General features: G+C 36.1%; 2 protein-coding genes across 2 annotated transcripts in view; both read right to left on the reverse strand.

Annotated features, from left to right (window-relative positions):
- LOC115630231 (tyrosine-protein phosphatase corkscrew) overlaps positions 1-1,292 on the reverse strand; it is a 49,881-nt gene extending 48,589 nt beyond the window's left edge. The window contains exons 1-3 of the mRNA XM_030526785.1: positions 1,186-1,292; positions 646-833; positions 418-544 (exon numbers count right to left, since the gene is read on the reverse strand). Coding sequence (XP_030382645.1) covers positions 418-544; positions 646-833; positions 1,186-1,199 — 329 coding nt within the window. The 5' untranslated portion in view covers positions 1,200-1,292. The remainder of the gene's footprint in view (positions 1-417; positions 545-645; positions 834-1,185) is intronic.
- Positions 1,293-7,539: 6,247 nt separating this feature from the next.
- On the reverse strand, positions 7,540-21,349 carry LOC115630230 (fasciculation and elongation protein zeta-2). The gene is made up of 5 exons (XM_030526783.1): positions 20,461-21,349; positions 8,471-8,901; positions 8,179-8,394; positions 8,029-8,118; positions 7,540-7,955 (listed from the first exon to the last, which is right to left on the reverse strand). Exons 1-5 carry the CDS (start codon positions 20,979-20,981, stop codon positions 7,873-7,875), a joined length of 1,341 nt encoding a protein of 446 aa, XP_030382643.1. The 5' UTR covers positions 20,982-21,349; the 3' UTR covers positions 7,540-7,872.
- Positions 21,350-23,095: the final 1,746 nt, after the last annotated feature.

Raw genomic sequence — 23,095 nt, forward strand, 5'->3', positions numbered from 1 at the left:
AAATCGATCAAATTTTTTTTTTATTTTCTTAATTTTTTTTATTTTCTATAATTATTGTAAACATATGTACAGAGTATTTCAAAGTTGGGACACCCGACTTTAGCTTTTTTACTTGTTTTTAAAATTTTTTTCTTTCTAAGACATCCTAATCTTTGATTTATTTAAAGATTGACAACGTGAAGCCTATTTTCCATACTATATTCTGCCAATTATATCATACAATTTAGGAAAGGCTTTAAATTTGGTTAACATGCTTACACAGACACCAATATACGAGCATAAACACAGGGTATTTCACTGTCGGGCTTGTTCGACTGTAACGTTCTGTCTTGTTAAAGTAATGGTAATGCATTTGGAGGCAGCCATTAGCTGTTGCTGTGCCTTCATTCTTTTGCATTTGTAGTCATTATCGCTTACCTTTCCGTCGTAGGCTCCGCGCAAATGAGTGGCTGTTTTAGCTCAATGGCCTGTCCATTCTTCTCCTTCAGCTCACCGTTCTCCATATAGTATTGTACCAGCTCCGGAAGTGTGGCGAACTTTTCACCTACATCAAAAAATAGATGATATGAATGTTTTTTTTTTGTGCTGGTAAATTGGGTGAGTTAAATTTGGCATTATTTTCATTGCCAGGCAAAGCACACTTACCGCCATAAAGATCAAAGAAATCACCATTGTTTTGGATTTTGATGTGTGTTACCTTGTTGCCCCGTCGCACAGAGAGTGTGAAGGCGCCCGGATTTGAAGAGGATAGCCGTGCAAGGAATGATCCATCGAAACCTTGTTGCTGCAGTAGTTTTTCAGCTTCGAGTCCCGTTATTGTTGGGTGAAACCATCTGTGAAGAAATAAGTTGAATTAAATTCAATAGTGTAAGATACCGAGCGAATCTCCAAATCACAACAATTATTAATTAAAGGGTTATCATTGGTATTATTCATTTTCCTGGTGAGTGGTTATTACGAGCGATTGGTTCTGGCAGGTCACTTTAGTATATTTCTTTTTGTTGGACATTTTATCTCAATTTTATTATTTTTTGTATATACTTATACATATGTAAATAGCCCAGAGTGTGTGCGTAAGTGGTACCCATGCGTGAGGATGTGATGAGTGTGTGGTGCTGGTGTGTGGACATACATACATATGGGATTATTGTATGTGTACATTTTCGTTTTTCCTATTGGAATTACCTTCGCGATGACATTTTATTATTGAACGCGCTCTTATAAATAAATGTAACACTTAAAAAATTTATCTTATACGTATACACTTTCTGTCTAAACTTAATTGAACTGTTTGGATACAAAAAAAAACTATGGGTAGGCCAGGCTAGTACGTCGTAGTGATGGAATCTATCGAGTACAAAAGCAATCGAGCTATTCGATAGTAAGCGCACATCGCTGTCGGTAATCACATAAGCTGGTTAGGTGTGTAAGCACTGTTTTTTTTCTAATACGTTTCATACAGAACCTATGTCAAATTGGAATTTTAAATGTTTTAACATCTGTTGCAAATGTGGAAACACTATTAAACGGGAAGGGCGCCTAAAATAAAATGTTCGTCACGTTTAATTTTAATCAATGTTATCCATCAAATAAAACTGCTGCTAATACAAGTACTTACATACATATGTAGCGGGCTTACAAAAACAAAATACATGCAGTTGTCGCAAGCGAGACGTACAAGCAAATTGATGCAAAAACAAAATACACATAGTGCGTGTGGCGTTGCTCGATTTTCAGTGGGATTTACTCATAACCCTAACGGGTTATTAAAATTTAAATAAATACATATGTATATTTACATTCTAATGTACTCGTATATATACAAACAAAATTTCAGGAAATATTTCACAGTCACATAATATTTTAAAATATCGAATGAATTTATCCGTTAACACATCAACTGTATATTCGTTAAATGCCAAAATGCAGATATGTGTACATAATTAAAAAATTACGATACCAAATAAATAATGTAAAAATTTTTTATTCTATTTTATTATTATAATATTAGTCAGGGCTGCCACACAAAGCTCTTCCGCCCAAGTTTCGCCCCAAAACCAATTCTCGGTGCCACAGTTTTGGGGGTTTTGAAACCTCGTCTGTTTGTCAGAAGTTTTGATTAAAAACACTAATAAACACATTTTTTCATCATTGGAATATAAACCTTATAGCTTATCTGGATAATTTGCATAAAAACTATTTTGAATATCCTATGTAAATATTATTAAATTAGCACATTACTAAATGTATACTAAATACATTCACACACAGGATCCAAAACAACCGCACAGAAAATTACATTTTGCTGAGTTAAGTCATATTTTGTGATTGAACCGAAAGTAAAAGATAACTTATATATTTAACGCAATTCTTAAAATAAGAACCAAATAACTCTGTATTACTTAAACAAACTTGGCAAAGTTGTGTGACGTCGATGGGGCAGGTTTGTTTAGTGAAATGAACCATTCACATTTAAACTAACAATACGGACCAGCGAAACAAAATAGAAGTACATTTTTGTACTTTTTGAATTCCATTTCAAATGCTAGTTTTTTGCAAGGGAAAACATAGATCGCCAATTTAATTTTTAATAAGTGGTATTCTTAAATGGGATTAGATTTAGATTAGATCAAACATTGGCGTTGTAATTTTTAAACAATTAATTGCGGAAATGCAAATGCTTACGGGCCTATATTAATGCAAAAGGGCATATGAGTTTTTTAATTAACATAGTGCGAAACAGGATTTTTACAGAATTGGCCAGTCAAATGTGAGCGTCGACAGGCAGCTGTTGCTGACAGCTGGCTTGGAGGGGAAGTTCGAAAAAATGAAATCTTTCGAAGTTCATATTTTTTCGGAGTTTTCAAAAACAAAAGTAGCCGATACCACCGGAGTTTTCTGTGGCATCCCTGATTATTTTTTATTTTTTTTTGGGTACGATACCATAATGGGAACAAGAAAGGAATGCTAAAGTCAAGCGGACTCAATTCTTAAATACCCTCTACCACCCCACAAAAGAAAATTAATTTAAAATTTTGTATTAAAATTTCATGTACAATTTCAACAGCACACCTTTACATCATAATCGTGTCTATGCGTGTTTGTGTAATTGTAAATATGTGTGCTGTACATAATTATGTCAAAGCAGCAGCAACAACAACAGCTGCGGGCAGAGCTTGGGCAGAGATTATATTTATGGCTATAACTTTTTTCATAATTGTCCTATCATGATGAATCTTGGCATACGGGCATACAATCACTGGATGTGACTACCAAATTTGAGTTCCAAATTCCAAGAATAACGGGAGTTATGAAAAATCACTAATAGCGGGAGAGTGGAGGGTACATCGGAAAAAATTAACAAACTTGATCTACCTAGGGCTTAGCGGAACCTAGATACCAACTTTGGTAATTCCAGCTCTTGTAACTTCGGAGATTCTTGCGTTCATGGACAACATCGACTCGTCTTGTCATCGTCATTAATATACATATGTATGTATGTATATAAACTTGGTTGGGTCTGCCACGCCTCTTTCTGTGTGTTACATTCACACTAAACTACATAGTACCGTTAAACTTGGTATTCGAGTCAAGTTTGTTTATTTTTTCTGATGCTGATTATACCATGTACCCGTAGAGTAAAATGGATATATTAGGTTTGTGCAAAGTATGTAACAGGCACAAGGAAACATCTCCGACCCCATAAAGTACATACATACATATGTATGTATATTCTTAGTCAGCGAGACGAATCGATCTAGACATGTCCGTCCGGCTGTCTGTCTGGATTCTCCTATGTCCGAGAAAGGACGAGTTTATTTTATTTTTTGGAATTTCCCGCTCGGCTCTAGCATGTCTATCTTATTTTATTTTTTATTGTTACATGTAAGTACTTACACAAATAATAACTAAATCTATATATTAAGTAAAGTCATTGCGATTACAATCCCGGCTTTTATTAAAGTTATCCAATTAAGATAAATCATAGATAACTTACAAAACAAGATTCAAAGAGCTCTTTTAAATCATTTCTATCAGCAGAGGACGCAATGAAAAATATATCAAATGGGGCGTCTCTAGTTCGTTTTTATACTTGCCGAGAAACTTGCTATAATTAAATTGTTTTGCTACATTGCCGTTTTGTTTTTAAAGTGTAAAAAGTTGTGTTTCCAATGGCAATAAGAAAACCTGAAAATCACATGATATAGTAAACGGATTAAAGATTTGTGCTTTATTTTCATATTTTATTTAAGCAATTTTAAATTTTATAATTATTATTATATTGCATATAGAGCATTACATTACAATACATATATTTATTAATAATAAATAATAAACATTTGAAATCAAAGTTATTTGAATGCCTAGCACGCCGTGGACTTTTCGATTGGTTTGAATGAAATTTGTATGTATGTGTATAGCATACCTTTTAGCTTTTTTTTGCTTTACTGGGCTTGATATCCCGATTTAATTTTGTTATATTTTCGTTTAAGTATTGACTTGCAACTTTTGCTATTGTTTATTTTTGTCAAGCGTCATCATTCTATATAAGTATAAATTGAACTTTTGTCTATGCTGTGGTAATTTCATAAGCATTTATGTTGTTTCGTTTATTTAGGTCTAATAAACTTAAAAGCGTTGTTAGCCTAACTGGTAGTAGCTTCTTGATTTAATAATTATATTTTAACTGATTTATAAAATGTAAATAACAGTGTTTATATGAAAATATAAAATATACTAGTACATATATACCTCGAACAATTCGTTTAAAATAAAACTCATTTTATGGCCACTCTCAAATCTAACTTTTTAAAACGAACCAAAAACAGTCTTGATCTTTTCCAAAAATCTTAATATACATTGAAATATATCTCAAAATTTTAACAAAAGAGGTCTTACGTTTAATATACCGATGGAGAACATTTTCATGATTTTAATGAACCTATAAATAAAGACCATTTAAAATAAAAACTCTATCAAAAGTAAAAACTTTAAAATAATAAATAAAATAATGCTTCAAAAGTGCGGCGGAAAAAAAGAATGTACAGAAATGCAATACGAGCCACTAGGTGAATTTTTCTGCCAAAAATCTCTCTTAAGAAACTGATACTGTTCTTATCTAAAGTCAAAACTGAGTAGGCTTTACTGTGGGGATAGATACAATAATTGGCGGTAAATATAAAATGCCTGATGTGATACCTGTTTAATACAAGTAACGACTAAAGCGGAGCGAACATATAACATTTGTAGCTAGCAGATGAATAAGCTTAATACTTGTAGTATTGCTAATTAAGGTTCCCAAAATGCGTCTCACATTCAGTCTCACTTCAGAGAATGTGAAGTAGGCTCCATCATATTATGTCCTAACGCATATAAGAGTTGCACTATGCACAATATATACGAGTATACATATATACGAGCCCTAACTACTATTAATTGGTTTTTATAGTGCAACTTTCAATGACTTATTTTTATCTGTTGGTGATGATTGTACAAACATATTTACACTTTTTAAAAAGGTCATTGAGTTACTTTTAATTTCATATCATAACGTGCACACGTGTCACATAACAATAATGCAAAAAAAAAAACTATTTAAATAAGACAACTTTATAATACAGGAATATTTCTGACCATTATTAATTGGTACGGCAATATTATTTTTTCAAATAAGACTGTAAAAAAGTAAAATGTCAACATAAACTATAAAACTAACCTTATATAAAAAACATATGCCTTTGAGTTGTAATTTTTAATAAGCTTACTAATTTTTGAGCACGATGGCACGAGGTAAGCCAGTTTGTAAGTAAGGTCAAGCTTCGAATATAGAAAAATTTAATTGGTCAACAACTATGGCAAAGTATGAATAAATCGTATGCTTCAGTCTACGGTACAAAATAAAGTTCAAAAGTATAGAGACTGACAATATTCACAGTAATACAGCAAACGGATGTTAAGTCTCGAAAAAATATTGGTAAAACAATAAAATATGAATGTACGCGGCAGAAAATGAAACGAACTTAATATGGCTTCTATAAGGTATGATTACAGCTCCTGCTGAACATAACAAATAATTTTCATGTTTTTAGGTCAAAGAATAGATTAGGGAATACTTTTCAACACGATGTTGCATCTACTTGTATACACCCCGTAAAAACAACCGATAATTGGTTTCAAGAGAATGGTATTGATGTCCTAGATTGGGCATCATCAAGCCCAGGTCTAAGCCCAATAGAAAACTTGTGGGTAATCATTAAAAGAAAGCTGAAAAACGACCCAGAACGTGTCCTGTCTGGATTAAAATCAAAATTGCATAAAATGTTGGACTTTATAACTCTTGAAGAATGTCTAAATTTAGTTAATACTATTAAAACGAGAATTAAAGCTATTATTAAAGAAAAGGTGATACTCAGGTTCAATTAGTAAATATTGTTGCCGTACCAATTAATAATGGTCAAAAATATTTCGTTTATTATGAAAGTTGACTTATTTAAATTGGTATTTTGCATTACTGTTTGTGAAACTTGTGCATGTTTTGATATGAAGGTAATAAATTACCTTTTTAAAAAGTATGAATATGTTTAGGCAATAATCACCTAAAAAGAAATATAAGTCATTAAAAGTTGCGCTATCGAAAAAAAAACGTAGCCGTACCAGTTAATAGTGGTTCGGGCTCATATATCCGTACGTTTGTATGTACTTGTATATAGATGTGTTTTGCTTTGAGAGTGCCTCATACATATGTATGTATACCTATATGTGAATATATATTACATGAAAGCAATGTGTTAAGCTTGGTTTGCTGTTGTTGTTTTAATACTCTGTACATAAAATATACATGATTGTTTGTTTTATGTTTGCGAGAGGTGAAAAATATAACAGGGAGAAGGAGGTGTGGCTGGCCCCACAAAGTATATACATATATTCTTGATCAGAATTACAAGACGAGTCAATCTAGCCCTGTATCAAACAGATAAAGGCACCAAGTTTTATACACACACGCTGTGTGTACGCTGTACGAGTTTGTTCGATTTTTTCGATACTTGGGAATACCTCATTTGAATGAAAGTTATAGCAATTAATGTAATCTCTGCCCGCAGCTGATGTTGCTGCATTTCACAGACATATAGATACAATTCCTATGTAAATGTGCAGTTATACCTTTAACATTTTTTGTTGTTAAATTACAGTTTTGTTACTTTTTTTTAATTTTTTAAAATTCCTATAATTCTACAGGCATGTACAGAGTATGTTATAGTCGGGACACCCGACTTTAGGTTCTCCACTTGTTTGTATTCATTTTAGTAACGCTTTTGCGCATTTATAAATATTTCTTGCATTCGCATACGATTCAAATGATACCATAGTAATTGTAGTAATGAGTATTACATTTTGCTTTTATTTTCTTATTGAGTACATATATATATATATATATATATATATACATATATATATATATATATATATATATATATATATATATATATATATATATATATAAATAAAATAATATATATTCATATATTTTTACGTACCCCGCACACTTCCCTTTCAATATGTATTTACTTTATCTATAAATATCTGCATATTTGCTCTAAATACTTGTATAGATTAGCTCCGCTAGCCAGAAAGCATTGTTCTTCAAACTATGCAAGTACGTTTACAAATGTAAACATGCACTAAGCTTTTATTTTGTTTCTAACGAGCTAAGAAGTTTTTTATATTCTTTTGTTGAAGACATACATCGTACTCGTACGCCTCGCGTTAAATAATTATTTAATTAAAATAAAATTTATATATAAATACAGACAGATATAGAGTGTAGTGGCATTTAAAAAAATTTTTTTTTAATTTTTGAAGCGCTTGCTTCGTTTATGTAGGGCAAAGCACCTTAAGTATATAGTCCGTCAGAAGCGTTGGTACTGTAGGACTATCTTCGTTAATGGCCTTGAGTACTAGAAATGATCATAGAGGTTGTGTAGTATGTATTAGAAATGTGATTCGGGGCAGAAAGCTAATGATACTTACTTTTGATTAGCACCTGCAACGATTGATTGTTTGGAGTGCCGTTCTCCAAGTGATACGGTATGACAGTCGTCAGGTATTTGGGATCCGGACCTGCAAAATATACCGATATTGGGGTCACTTTGATGAGAAGACGCTGACTAATAAAATTACCTTGGAATTTCCCACGTTTCTTCTCTACGTGATATTGTCTGCGCTTGTTTTGCACCGCCAGCAACAATGAAATGAAAGAGTTTTTCAGCTCCTTCTCAAACTCGAGCTCGTCGCGTAACGCTAACTCATTGATGAGCGTTTCGCTCAGCTCCTGTATAAGAACTTCCATTTCCATGTAGAGCTCATTTAGCTGTGTAGTAGTGACATATTGCAGTTCTACAAAATCAATCAAGAATAAATCAATAATTTTCGTAAACAATTTCGCTTCTTATCAAATTTGTTTTCTACTCACTTTCCGCATAAAGCGGTGCACCTAAAACTTCGCGGGCCTTTTCTATGACCTCAGATTCGCATGCATCTGGCTCCTCCAATGGACTCTCAGCCTCATCCATTATGTCATCGATTTCCTTTATCACCTCTTCCACAGATTTAATGGGTTCATCGGCATCGCCATGCAAGCCGTTCAATATCAATGCATGCATATCGAGATCATTTGCGACAGCTTCGTCCTCGCTGGCTAAATCGTTGAACTCATCTCCCGGGGTTTGTGCATCCAGAAAATTATGCTGCTGCTGTTGTTGCTGCTGCAGTTGATTGCGGTGTTGTTGCTTTGTATGATTCTGGCCTAGATTAAGGGTTGGCATATGCATCTGACGAGTGTACGACTTAGACCAATCGATTGGCAATATATTGCCAAAATTTCCCGTTATTGTCCACCACATTCTGCAACACAAAAAAACAAAGGGAATAGTTTTTAGTTGTTGTTCGTGCAAGTAGTTAGCCCTTTTAAAGACACGTACTTGTATTGCAAAGGATTTTTATACTCTGTACATAAAATGTACAAGTATATATTAGGTTTGCGGGAGGTGCAAAATGTAACAGGCAGACAATGTATATATATTCTTGATCAGCATGACAAGACGAGTCGATCTATGTCTGTCTGTCTGTCCATACGAACACCTGAATCTCCGAGACTATAAGAGCTACAGACACCAAATTTTGCACCAAGATGCGTTATGTGTATACAAGTTTGTTTTTATTTTTTTTGATTTTCCCCCCCACTTACCATCTGTGGGGGTTTTTCCGATTTTCCATTTGTATAATCGCCTATATCTCAGAGACTAGGGACACCAAATTTAAGTCCCAAATGCCTTATATGAATACGCAGAAAATGTGCATTTTGGAATTTCCCTCCGTTCCCCCTCTCACGCAAAAACAATGATTTTTCCGAACTCCCGATTTTTTTTCGGAATTTTTCATTGAAATTGGGAAAATCCTTTTAGTTCGTGATTATGAGTCCGTATGCCTCGTCCAGAAATTGAGGACTGAAGTTTTTAGTAAACAAGTGGAGAAGATTATGTCGGGTGTCCCGACTTTGAAATACTCTGTACATACAGGGTGCGCCACCTTTAATGTCGGTATGTAAGCATTGAATATCTTTGAAAATAAACAACCGATTTTCAAGTATGAAATATTTTTATTATACTCTGTACATAAAATGTACAGAAGTACAAGTATATTAGGTTTGCGGGAGCTGAAAAATGTAACAGGCAGAAGGAGGCGTGGCAGACCCCACAAAGTATATATATATTCTTGATCAGCATGACGAGACGAGTCGATCTAGCCCTGTCTGTCCGTCCGTATGAACACCTGGATCTCAGAGACTATAAGAGATAGACACCAAATTTTGCACAAAGATGCCTTATGTGTGTATTCTATACGAGTTTGTTTTATTATTTTGATTTTCCCCCCACTTCCCCCCTATGGGGATTTTCCCGATTTTTCATTCGTATAATCGCCTATATCTCGGAGACTATAAGACCTAGGAACACCAAATTTTAGTCCCAGATGTCTTATGTGAATACGCAAAAAATGTATATTTTGGAATTTCCCTCCCTCTCCCCTCTCCCATGCAAATCGTAACTCCCGTAATTCTTGGAATTTCGAACTAAAATTTATTTAACAAGAAGTTATAGCCATAAATATATTTGCTGCTGCAGCGCTGCTAGCGACTGTTGTTGATGCTGGTGCTTTGGTTGACTGCACACATGTTTACACAGGCATGAATAGATGCGCATACATACACTCACACAGACGCAATTGCTATGTAAATGTGCAATTATAAACCCTTTACATGAGTTCGAATACCGAGAGAGGTAAAATCGATCAAATTTTTTTTTTATTTTCTTAATTTTTTTATTTTCTATAATTATTGTAAGCATGTGTACAGAGTATTTCAAAGTCGGGACACCCGACTTTAGCTTTTTTACTTGTTATACCCTGTACCCGTAGGGTAAAAGGGGTATATTAGGTTTGTGCAAAGTATGTAACATGCACAAGGAAGCATCTCCGACCCCATAAAGTATATATATTCTGAATCTCTGACGAGAGAAATCGATCTAGACATGTCCGTCCGTCCGTCTGTCCGTCTGGATGAACGCAAGGATCTCAGAAACTATAAAAGCTAGAATAACCAAAGTTGGCATCCAGATTCTCCTAGGTCCGAGAAAGGACGAGTTTATTTTATTTTTTTGGAATTTGGGCGCATATAACTCAATGACGGAAGTTTACCTGGGTACAGGGTATTACACTGTCGGGCTTGCTCGACTGTAGCGTTCTCTCTTGTTTAATTTGGTTCTGTACAATTTCTTGAACTGAGGTTTTCAACACTGGTCTACTCAAGTCAATCTGTTCACTAATGACAAAGTTATTCAATATTTACATACCGACATAAAAGATGGCGCACCCTGTATGTGTAGAATAATTTATTATAAAAAAGTTTACAAAAATTTTATAATTAATTTAAAATAACTAAATAGATTTCATAAATTTCATTAAATACGAAATCTTCAATACATACATATGTACAGGGTGCGCCATCTTTTATGTCGGTATGCAAACATTGAATATCTTTGAAAATAAACAACCGATTTTCAAGTATGAGATATTTTTATTTGATTTGGTTTTGTACAATTTCTTGAACTGAGGTTTTCAACACTGGTCTACTCAAGTCAATCGGTTCACTAATGACAAAGTTATTCAATATGTACATACATAGCTTGTTTTATTTTTTTGATGAACACGGGGGGCTGTGTGTAAAGGGAATTTTACGTAGCGCGTTCGTATAATCACCTATATTTCGAAGACTATAAGATCTAGGGACACCACATTTTATATTTTATTTTACATGCCTTATATGTATACGCAGATCATATGTATTTCAAAATTTGCATATGTGACGATGTGCATGTGTATTTTATTTTTTCCGTGCTTTGCAAAGAAGTAACTATCTGATGGAAAGGCAAGGAAAAGTCTAGAAGAGTTGTGTCTAACCAATTACTATCCAGATAATATAGTATATAAATGAACTTTCTCTCCCGCCTCTCCCTTTCTTTATTTCTTTCCATCTACATATGTATGTGGGATACTCTAACTTATCCAGCATTGGTCTTGACCCTTTCCAAATTTCTATGATTAGCTGCAAAGACATGATATAAGAAATGCCCCAAGCAGCGTTTGCTTTACTCGATGACGTAATAATGAAAACGCGACACAATAACAGTAATACACATTTTTATATATTTATGTACATACATACATAAATATGTGTTTGTTAGTTTCTCAACATGGGCGTGCGTGTATTAGTCATCTAGCAAGCAGAAGGCAGACATTTGTATGACTTTATTGGCGCCAAGCACTCTGCAGATTCCCTGCAGTAGCCATGAAAATCATTAATTTTTTGTTTAATTTTTTTGCTGTCCCATATTTAGTGCACCTGACCCCAATACTTGTTTCTGTAAACAAGTAAGGTAGTAAATTCACTGTTACTAATTTGTAAACATTTTTACAACATGGCGTAGTTGTACATAAATAGTAGTTGTACATAAATATTTTGGAGGAGGTGGAATGAAAAAAAGAGAAAAGTACAAGTCGCAAGCTGCAAGCTGCAGCCTCAGGCTTTTTATTATATTTAGTTGGTGAAAAATGTAAGGAAAATATGGCGTAGCAGACTCCAAAAAGTATACATATAGTATATATTATTGATCAGCATGACAAGGCGACTCGATCTAGACCTATCTGTCTGTTCGCCCGTATGATCACCAAGATCTCAGAGACTAAAAGAGATAGACAATAAATTTTGCACAAAGATGCCTTATTTGTGTATTTGCGTTTGTTTTATTTATTTTTTTTTTTACTCCCACTTCCGCCCTATGTATGCACAGATTAAAAAATTACAAGATAGAACGCTACAGTCGAGCAAGCCCAGTAAATTACCCTCTACTCTCCACAAAAGAAGGAAAATTAAAAAAAATTATTTTAAAAAATTTAATTAAATAATTAAATTAAAACAAGAGAGAACGCTACAGTCGAGCAAGCCCGACAGTGTAATACCCTGTACCCAGGTAAACTTCCGTCACTGAGTTATATGCGCCCATAGCAGCAGCAAAAAGAGGAAGAAGAAGAGCGAACTTGTTGCTGCAGTTTGGGGGGTTGTATTGGCGAGAATTTGTTTCGCTAATAACTTTTCTTAGACAGAATTGAATAAAATTTTAAACAACAGTGGATACTTATAAATAAATTATGTGTGCAAAGTTTGTTTTAGGTAGCATTTGAAATATGGACGCTATTGACGAAATTCTGTAGCGGGGGAAGGGGGGAAAATTCCAAAAAATAAAATAAACTCGGACCTAGGAGAATCTGGATGCCAACTTTGGTTATTCTAGCTTTTATAGTTTCTGAGATCCTTGCGTTCATCCAGACGGACGGACGGACATGTCTAGATCGATTTCTCTCGTCATGCTGATTCAGAATATATATACTTTATGGGGTCGGAGATGCTTCCTTCTGCATGTTACATACTTTGCACAAACCTAATATACCCTTTTTACCCTTCGGGTACAGGGTATAAAAATAGTCAACACATGAATACATACATAAGTGTTTATGTACAATTTCAATAGAATACATTTACATCAGTGTCGTGTCTCTGCGTGTTTATATGCGAATGCAGCACAATGTTGAAGCATCAACAACAACAACAGCTGCGGGCACATCTGCGGAACAAGCTTCGGCAGAGGTTATATTTATGTCTATAACTATCATGATGAAACTTGGCATACAGACTAACGGGATGTAGTTACAAAATGTTAGTTCGAAATTTCAAAAATTAGGGGAGTTATGGCAAAAACAAGAATTGAGAGGAGTGGGGGGTGTATCAGAAAAAATAAACAAACTTGACCTGCCAAGGGCTCAGTAGAACCTGAATACTAAGTTCGGTTATTGTAGCGCTTGTACTTTCAGACGGACTTGTACGGCGGACATGGCTAAATCTACTCGTCTTCTCATATTGATCAGTAATATATACTTTGTGGGGTCTGCCACGCCTCCTTCAGCCTGTTACATACATTCGCACAAAACTAGTATACCCTTTAACCCTTTGGATACAGGGAAAACGATAAAAATTAAAATCGAACCACTTTTCATCAACATTATTTATTGGAATTGAAACTATAAAAAAGAAGAATGTAAAACAAGAAAGGAATTATAAAGTCGAACAAGCTCAACGCTTAAATACCCTGTACCACCCCACAAAAAAGAAATTAAATTAATTAATTAAATTTGAATTAATTAATTAATACAGGTGTACTTGTACATATGTATGCATGTGTGTATTGGGCCTGGTTATATTGCTATAACTTTCTTTCTGATCAACCTATTATAATGAAACTTGGTATTTTTTGATTTTCCCCCCTATGGGGGCTTTCCTGATTTTTCATTCGTATAATCGCCTATATCTCGGAGACTATAAGACCTAGGAACACCAAATTTTAGTCCAAGATGCCTTTGTGAATACGCAAAAAATTTGTATTTTGGAATTTCCCTCCCTCCCCCCTATCCCCCGCAAATCGTAACTCCCGGAATTTCGAACTTTCAAACTTAGCAAATACCTCCAGTTAGTGATTAGAAGTCTAAAACCAATTTTCATAATGATAGGCCGATTTCACAGGAAGTTATAGCCATATATGTGTGTACATAAAACCTAGCAGTGCCCGCAGCTGTTGTTGTTATTGCTTTGCTCAGGCACACGAGCAATACACAGACATACACGCATAATTATAGTACACAAATGTACAGAGTATTTCAAATTCGGGATACCCGACTTTAGCTTCTCTACTTGTTTTTACCACAAATGACAAACTCATTTTAAACACTAAAATTTATAGTAAAAAAAATGTAAAATTCGGTATTTTTATAGCCTGTACCCAAAAGGTGAAAGGCTAGTTTTGTGCGCATGTATGTAACACGCAGAAGGAGGCGTGGCAGACCCCACAATGTATATATATTCTTGATCAGGATGAGAAGACGAGTCGATATAGCCATGTCCGTCTGTCCGTCTGTCTGTATGAGCGCAAGGATCTCAGTAAGTACAAGAGCTAGGATAACCAAAATTGGTATCAAGGTTCCTATAAGTCCTAGGCAGAACGAGTTTGTTTATTTTTTCTGATACACCCCCCCCCCCCCCCACTCCCCCGCAATTCGTATTTTTTCTTATAACTTCCGTAATTCCGAATTTAAAAATCAATTTTGGTAGGTACATCCAGTTAATACTAATGTGTCCGTGAGCCATGTGTGTGCTTCATCATGATAGGTCAATTCTGAAGAAAGTTATAGCCATAAGTAAAATCGCTGCTCATGCGCTGCCTGCAGCTCTGTCGGCAGCGCTGCCCGCAGCTGTTGTTGTTGTTGCTGCTTTTGTTCAACTTTGTGCTGCATGTATTCTAATTTAATTTAATTAATTATTTTGTTATTAATTAATTCATTCATTTTTTTTAATAATTTAATATTTTTTAAATTTTTTTTTTTTAATTTTTCCTTTTTGTGGAGAGTACAGGCTATTTTACTGTCGGGCTTGCTCGACTGTAGCGTTCTATCTTGTTCCTATTTATTCGCTGTAATTTTAATTTTTAATTTAAATGTCTTCTTACTTCTACAGCTTTACAAGTATTTTGTCAAAGCTGAGAAGTTTCTCGAGAAATTCACTCATGTTCAAGTAACGGTAAAGCAAACCGCGGAACAATGTGAGAAACAAACGTAAACAATGACAAGCACAATCGATGCATCAGGGTCTGAAAGGGTACTGATCAGGAATATATGTATATACTTGTGTACCCTTTACACTCTGGGTACAGGGTAGCTTGAAAGTTCTCGAATAAGTAAGACTAACCTAATATTTTGTTAACTTTTGAACTTATTAAATTGACGCAAACGGTATGTGCCTTAGAGCATTGCACGCAATTATAAAATTAATGGATGATGTCATTTGTTAGCGACTGAGGAACAAGCGCAGAAATGTTGATGATTTGCATTGTCGATTGTAACATTTTTCCATAGAAATTCATGGTGGCGAACTATCGCACTTCGGAGTGTTTATACATATGCCCGGTATGAATTATTGCATCACACGCACGTCCTTTTCAACTTCGAATCGTAGCCGGGCGTTGGCTCTCCTAGTACGTAAGCAACTGGAGTTTAATTTGCCTCAAATTTAATCCTAATCGATCAGTTCTACAAGGTGTGTTTCAAAGTAAACAGGACTTTTAAAAAACAAGATGGAACGCTACAGTCGAGTAAGCCCGACAGTAAAATAGCCTGTACTCTGCACAAAAAGAAAAATTACAAAAAAAATATTTAAAAAAAATTAAATTATTTAAATAAACTTTAATTAATTTATTAAATTAATTAAGAAAATTTATTTAATACATACATAGAAGGCATTTTTATGTACAGTTTTACATTTACATCACTTGTCTATGCTTGTTTATATACGTGTATATATAAGCAACAACAGCTGCGGGCAGCGCTGCAAGCAGAGCATGGGCAGCGATTTTATTTATGGCTATAACTTTCTTCAGAATTGACCTATCATGATGAAACTTGGCATACGGACACATAAACACTAACTGGACGTAACTACTAAAACTGATTTCAAAATTCCAAGAATTACGGGAGTTATGAAAAAAAAACACGAATTGCGGGGGAGTGGGAGGGGGGGGGGGTGTATCAGAAAAAATAAACAAACTTGATCTGCCTAGGGCTTATAGGAACCTTGATACCAATTTTGGTAATCCTAGCTTTTGTACTTACTGAGATCCTTGCGCTCATACAGACAGACGGACATGGCTATATCGACTCGTCTTGTCACCCTGATCAAGAATATATATACTTTGTGGGGTCTGCCACGTCTCCTTCTGTGTGTTACATACATACGCACAAAACTAGTATAGCCTTTCACCCTTTGCACGATCCAAAAGCATGTCGAACGAGTGTTTTAGCTCGTTGGCCGGTATGGCCGCCAGTATGCCGGTGCAAGCCTTTTGAGTGGTCTCTACGTCTGCATAACGCTTTCCCTTCATGGGCCAATGCATTTTTCCGAAAAGGTAGAAGTCGCACGGTGCCATATCAGGTGAATACGGCGAGTGGTTAATGGTTAAAATGTGATTTTTGGTCAAGAAATCGGTCACAATCGGTTGGATTCTGAGCAATTTTTGGTCGTCAGCCAATTTGTACGGAAAAACCGTGCACACACCTTTCGTAAGCCCAAATGTTCGGTCAAAATTCGATAAATCGATGTTTTGGAGATGTTCAATTCCATTTCCATCAATTTCAATTATGATTTCGGCTGATTTTTGATGAATTCACGCACAGTTTCGATGGAATTTTCGGTGATCACGAATTTTGATTGGCCCACATGTTGATCGTCATTTATGTTCTCACGACCACTTTGAAAACGTTGAAACCACTCGTGCACTCTGCTACGGGATAGGCAATGAAACGTTTCGGTAAAAGTTTTACCAATTTTCAAACAAAATTTGATGTTGGCTCTAGCTCATTTTCGCATGGATAACGCAAACATACTGACACTTAAAACGCAATAACTTCACTTCCAATCGATGAAATGTCATGAAATTCTCACTGGACAATCGATAAAGATAGCAGATTCTAACGCACCCGTCGACATATAGATAGCGCCACCAGGGGGCGCTAGATTCAAAAAGTCCTGTTTACTTTGGAACGCACCTTGTAAGCAAGTGGAGATGCTAAAGTTGGGTGTCCCGAGAATCTGGATACAAAGTTTGGTTATTCTAGCTCTTGTACTTTCTGAGATCCTTGCGTACATACAGACAGACAGACTGACATGGCTATATCGAGTCGGTTTGTCACCCTGATTTGTGGTGTCTTCCATGCCTCCTTCTGTGTGTTACATACATTTGCACAAAACTAGTATACCCTTTTACCCTTTGGGTACAGGCTATAAAACTGCCACCAAAAACAGCATCATTGGTAAAAAAAAAAAAAACAAACACAAAATCAAACATGTCGAGCAAGCCCGACAGTAAAGCCTGTAGTCTCCACAAAAAAGAAAAATTAAAAAAAAAAATTTTTTTTTTTAATTAAATTTAAAAAAAATGAATGAATGAATGAATTAATTAAATTAGAATACATGTTTATGTTCAGTTTTAACAGCATACATTTACATCACGTACCTATGCGTGTTTATATGCGTGTATGCAGCACAAAGTTGAACCAAAGCAGCAACAACAACAACAGCTGCGGACAGCGCTGCCGGCAGAACTGCAGGCAGTGCATGAGCAGCGATTTTACTTATGGCTATAACTTTCTTCAGAATTGACCTATCATGATGAAGCACACACATGGCACACGGACACATTAGTACTATCTGGATGTACCTACCAAAATTGATTTCAAAATTCCGAGAATTACGGAAGTTATAAGAAAAAACACAAATTGCGGGGGAGTGGGGGGGTGCATCGAAAAAAAATTCAAACTCGTACTTTCTCGGTCTTAGGAGAATATGGAAACCAAGTTTGGTTATTCAAGCTCTTATACTTTATGAGATCCTTGCGTTCATACGGACAGACAGACGGACAAGGCTATATCCACTCGGCTTCTCATCCTGATCAAGAATATATATACTTTGTGGGGTCTGCCACGCCTCCTTCTGTGTGTTACATACATGCGCACAAAACTAGTATACCCTTTCACCCTTTGGGTACAGGCTATAAAAATCTAAGGTCGGGTGTCCCGACTTTGAAATACTCTGTACATATGTTTAGAATAATGATAAAAACCACGGCATACGGACACATAATCACATAATTCCAAAATACACTGCGTATTCACATAAGGCATCTTGGACTAAAATTTGGTGTTCCTAGGTCCTATAGTCTCCGAGATATAGGCGATACGAATTGAAATTCGGGAAAACCCCCATAGGGGGGAAGTGGGGGGGGGGTCAAAAAATAAAACAAACTTGCACAGCGTACACACATAAGGCAAAATTTAGTGCCTATAGCTCTTATAGTCTCTGAGATCCAGGTGTTTACACGGACAGACAGACAGACAGACATAGATCGACTCGTCTCGTCATGCTGATCAAGAAGTTATGTATATACTTTGTGGGGTCTGCCACGCATCCTTCTGTCTGTTACATTTTCAGCTCCCGCAAACCTTATATACTCTTGTACGTTTTATGTATGCATAAACATACATACACTAACAAATACGCAATTGCTATGTAAATGTGCAATTATACTCCCTTTAAGTGAGTTCGAATACCAAGAGAGGTAAAATCTATGAAATAATTATTCTAAACATATGTACAGAGTATTTCCAAGCCGGGACACCCGACTTTAACTTTTTTACTTGTAATTGTTTTTGTTGCTGCTTTGGCTCAAGTCTCTAGTGCACAAATGTACAGGCATGCATATATACAATGTTTAGGTTAATGTATTCTATTGACACTGTACGACTCTAAGTGTTATGTATTTGTGAATTTTTATAGCCTGTACCCAAAGGGTGAAAGGCTATACTAGTTTTGTGCGCATGTATGTAACACACAGAAGGAGGCGTGGCAGACCCCACAAAGTATATATATTCTTGATCAGGATGAGAAGCCGAGTCGATATAGCCTTGTCCGTCCGTCCGTCTGTCCGTCTGTCTGTCCGTCTGTCTGTCCGTCTGTCCGTATGAACGCAAGGATCTCAGAAAGTATAAGAGCTAGAATAACCAAACTTGGTTTCCATATTCTCCTAAGACCGAGAAAGTACGAGTTTGAATTTTTTTTCGATGCACCCCCCCACTCCCCCGCAATTTGTGTTTTTTCTTATAACTTCCGTAATTCTCGGAATTTTGAAATCAATTTTGGTAGGTACATCCAGTTAGTACTAATGTGTCCGTGTGCCAAATTTCATCATGATAGGTCAATTCTGAAGAAAGTTATAGCCATAAGTAAAATCGCTGCTCATGCGCTGCCTCTGTCGGCAGCGCTGCCCGCAGCTGTTGTTGTTGTTGCTACTTTGGTTCAACTTTGTGCTGCATACATACACGCATATAAACACGCAAAAGTACGTGATGTAAATGTATGCTGTTAAAAATAAACATAAACATATATTCTAATTTAATTTAATTAATTAATTCATTAATTTTTTTTAATAATTTAATTTTTTTTTAAATTTTTCTTTTTTGTGGAGAGTACAGGCTATTTTACTGTCGGGCTTGCTCGACTGTAGCGTTCTATCTTGTTTTATTTTATTTAATTAAAGTTTAAAAAAAATTAACAAAAAAGATTGTTTTTGATATTGTGGAAGTGGGTACAGGACATTTAAGAGGCTATGCGCGCATATAACACAGCGGCGGATTTGTTTTTGGGTACAGGGTATTTCACTGACGGGCTTTACGACTGCAGCATTCTCTTTTGGTATAAGCAATATATGATGTGAAGACGTTACAGAACACAAGCATGTTTAATGTTTGTGAAAACTTCTGTTGTCAAATTTTCTCACCAACAAAGAAACAATAAGATTAACAACAACGAGGCACACAATCTAAATATATAAAAAATATGTATAAAGCTTGCACGCATTTATTTCAATTGGGCCGGTGTGTCATTTTATCGATCCAACAATGGCGCTCAAAACAACCACAACACAAGGCAGACAAGGAAGTCAAGAAAGGCGAAAACTTTTCAGATGAAGCTTGCACAGGATTATGTCGATACATGACGACGGGGTGCGGCGCCGGATGGGTATTTAGTGGGTCGACGCGTGCGCAGAAAAATAAACAGCGTCGCAATATACACAAAAATATGCCAACCATGTAAATGACATAACAAACATACATATATCTAAACTGATGGTCATCGGTATGTACAAATATCTGTGGGTAAGCAGATCTGCATAACATATAGAATTGAAAACTCACTGGCATTCATTCATGATCTCCTCCTGGCTGCGAACCTGTACCGGCGCCAGCTCCTCCACATTTTCTTCGTAGTTTCCAAAGCATTTAGTTATCTTGTCATCAAACGTATTAACCAAATCTTCCAAGCTACCGCCAAATGTCTCCGTGAAATTGTCCACATGATCGCCTGCTGCCAAGCGCTTGTCGGCAACATCCAAGCCGGCTCCATCTCCCGGTACTTCACCAACATCGGAGAGGCCTAGTTCCATGGAGCCAAGCAGGGTATTGCAATTGGGGCTTATATTGCCACCAGCACCCCCATTTTTGCTGACGTGCGCATCACGCACTGCATCTTCCAACAAACGCAATTTGGTGTCTTGCTTTCCTACAACGTCAGCGTCCTTTAGATTCAGATTTAGTGTGTCATTCAGAGCATTCTGATTTGTGATGAAGTCGCAACCGCCCCACTCGTCCGTCTCCTCAAATTTTGCCAGTGGAGCTTCGAATTTCAGCTCGGCCATTTTGGTGCCGAGGTCACGCATGGCACGGTGCGACAACGGCGGCAACGGCGATAACAGCGACAGGAAGGTACGCAGTAAGTGGCGGCTATTGTGCTTAGATTAAACACGCGACACAGACACACACAACTGCGCCCAATTTTTCTCTGGTGTTGCTCTAAATTTACAACCCCTACTTGAAAACGTACTGCGTCTTTTCAAATACAGCCCACACTTGTTACGTATTTTTATTTCTTGTTAGTGCACAAATAATTTGCTCATCACTTTTTCATTCGTGCAGCCGTCTCTTGGACTGATTGTTCCGTACAATAAAAAAAAAAACAAACAGAGGAGTTCACTTATTTTACGTTTATTACAAAAGTCAATTAATTATAGCGGCAACGACAATGACGACGAATACAATAATACGCACAAAAATAAATATAAGTACTTGACGAACGAACAGAGCCACAAAAACAACGAAAATTATCTGGGGGTTAAAAAAAAATCGATTTTTTTTGACATCGGCAATGCTTAAATAAGTACTCGATTATTTCCGATGTTTTACGAATGCGGTACATCGACGATCATCATTGCTTTGGCAAAAGCATCGAAAGTTACTTATCTTGTATTTCAGTTGGAGGCTCTTCTAAAATAAGACATTTTATTTCCTGCCTGATATATCGGACAACCATCCGTTTATTAATTGTCTCGATAAAAACACTGGACATCTATTCCAGCTTTTCCATTATAATCTTACGCCTTGTGTTGGAAAATTGAAATTCATTTTTGCAGCTAACTGCATTTGAATATCACGTCTTATTAATCTTATTTATCGAAATAAAAAATATTCGGCATTCATTACATAAAGGTATACTGTATTGTATTAAACATGCCCTCATAAACACAAAAATATTTGTGTGTGGTAAAATCGACGTTTTGTCGCAATATATCGGCACACAATTGATTGCCCTTAACGAAATGTTGCGTACTTTATTTGCAACCCTATCTGTGACTAGGGATGTAAGTCGAAGGGAAAATATCGATGTTGATGTACATTGATGTCTCTTTATCAAAAATCAATACATTGTCGATGCATCGCAAAAAAATCAATGCAATCAATTAACTTTCCATAGAAAAAAAGCTATTATTAGGGAGAAAATCAGCACCGATGTTTGGAATAAAAAATGTTTATATATCAAGAGCGACTGTCATAGCGTTATACTTAATGTTGTTAAGCAAAACAGTACTCGTAATATTGACTTTTATGAACCTGTATGGCTTAACTAAAAACAAGAGAGAACGCTACAGTCGAGCAAGCCCGACAGTGTAATACCCTGTACCCAGGTAAACTTCCGTCACTGAGTTATATGCGCCCATAGCAGCAGCAAAAAGAGGAAGAAGAAGAGCGAACTTGTTGCTGCAGTTTGTGGGGGTTGTACTGGGGAGAATTTGTTTCGCTAATAACTTTTCTTAGAATTGACAGAATATTGAATAAAATTTAATACAACAGTAGACAATTATATATAAATTATGTGTGCAATGTTTGGTTTAGGTAGCATTTGAAATGTGGACGCTATTGACGAAATTCTGTAGCGGGGGAAGGGGGGGGGGGGGGGGGGGGGGGGGGAATTAAAAAAAAAACATAAACTCGTCCTTACTCGGACCTAGGAGAATCTGGATGTCAACTTTGGTTATTCTAGCTTTTATAGTTTCTGAGATCCTTGCGTTCATCCAGACGGACGGACAGACGGATGGACATGTCTAGATCGATTTCTCTCGTCATGCTGATCAAGAATATATATACTTTATGGGGTCGGAGATGCTTCCTTCTGTATGTTACATACTTTGCACAAACCTAATATACCCTTTTTACCCTACGGGTACAGGGTATAAAAACTGGTTATATATAGTTTTAAAAACAACGACGCGCTACCGTTACACCTTTTAAGCATATTAAGGGTAACATAATGTACGAAATAAAGAAGATCAAATACTTAACAGACTAAAATTTATATTACAAAATACCAGGGTTCGTAAAATGTGCTCGCAACCCGCTGCAACCCTTAAGAAATGCTGGAGCGGGTTTTTTCGGGTCGCTGCTGACAGAGGCCGCGGGTCCGATCAGGTCGTACATATGTGTTAAATTTGTATGATGG

This window comes from Scaptodrosophila lebanonensis, unplaced genomic scaffold, assembly GCF_003285725.1.
Source record: "Scaptodrosophila lebanonensis strain 11010-0011.00,11010-0021.00 unplaced genomic scaffold, SlebRS2 tig00000372-arrow-arrow-pilon, whole genome shotgun sequence".
NCBI classification, from domain to species: Eukaryota; Metazoa; Arthropoda; class Insecta; order Diptera; family Drosophilidae; genus Scaptodrosophila; species Scaptodrosophila lebanonensis.

Excerpts from the sequence above, each read along its gene's own strand:
- LOC115630230 (XM_030526783.1), bottom strand. The coding sequence starts at position 20,981 with ATGCGTGACCTCGGCACCAAAATGGCCGAGCTGAAATTCGAAGCTCCA. Across the intron at positions 8,395-8,470 it reads TGCACCGCTTTATGCGGAAA|AACTGCAATATGTCACTACT; the intron begins GTGAGTAGAAAA and ends TTGATTTTGTAG. Across the intron at positions 8,119-8,178 it reads GAAACGTGGGAAATTCCAAG|GTCCGGATCCCAAATACCTG; the intron begins GTAATTTTATTA and ends TATATTTTGCAG.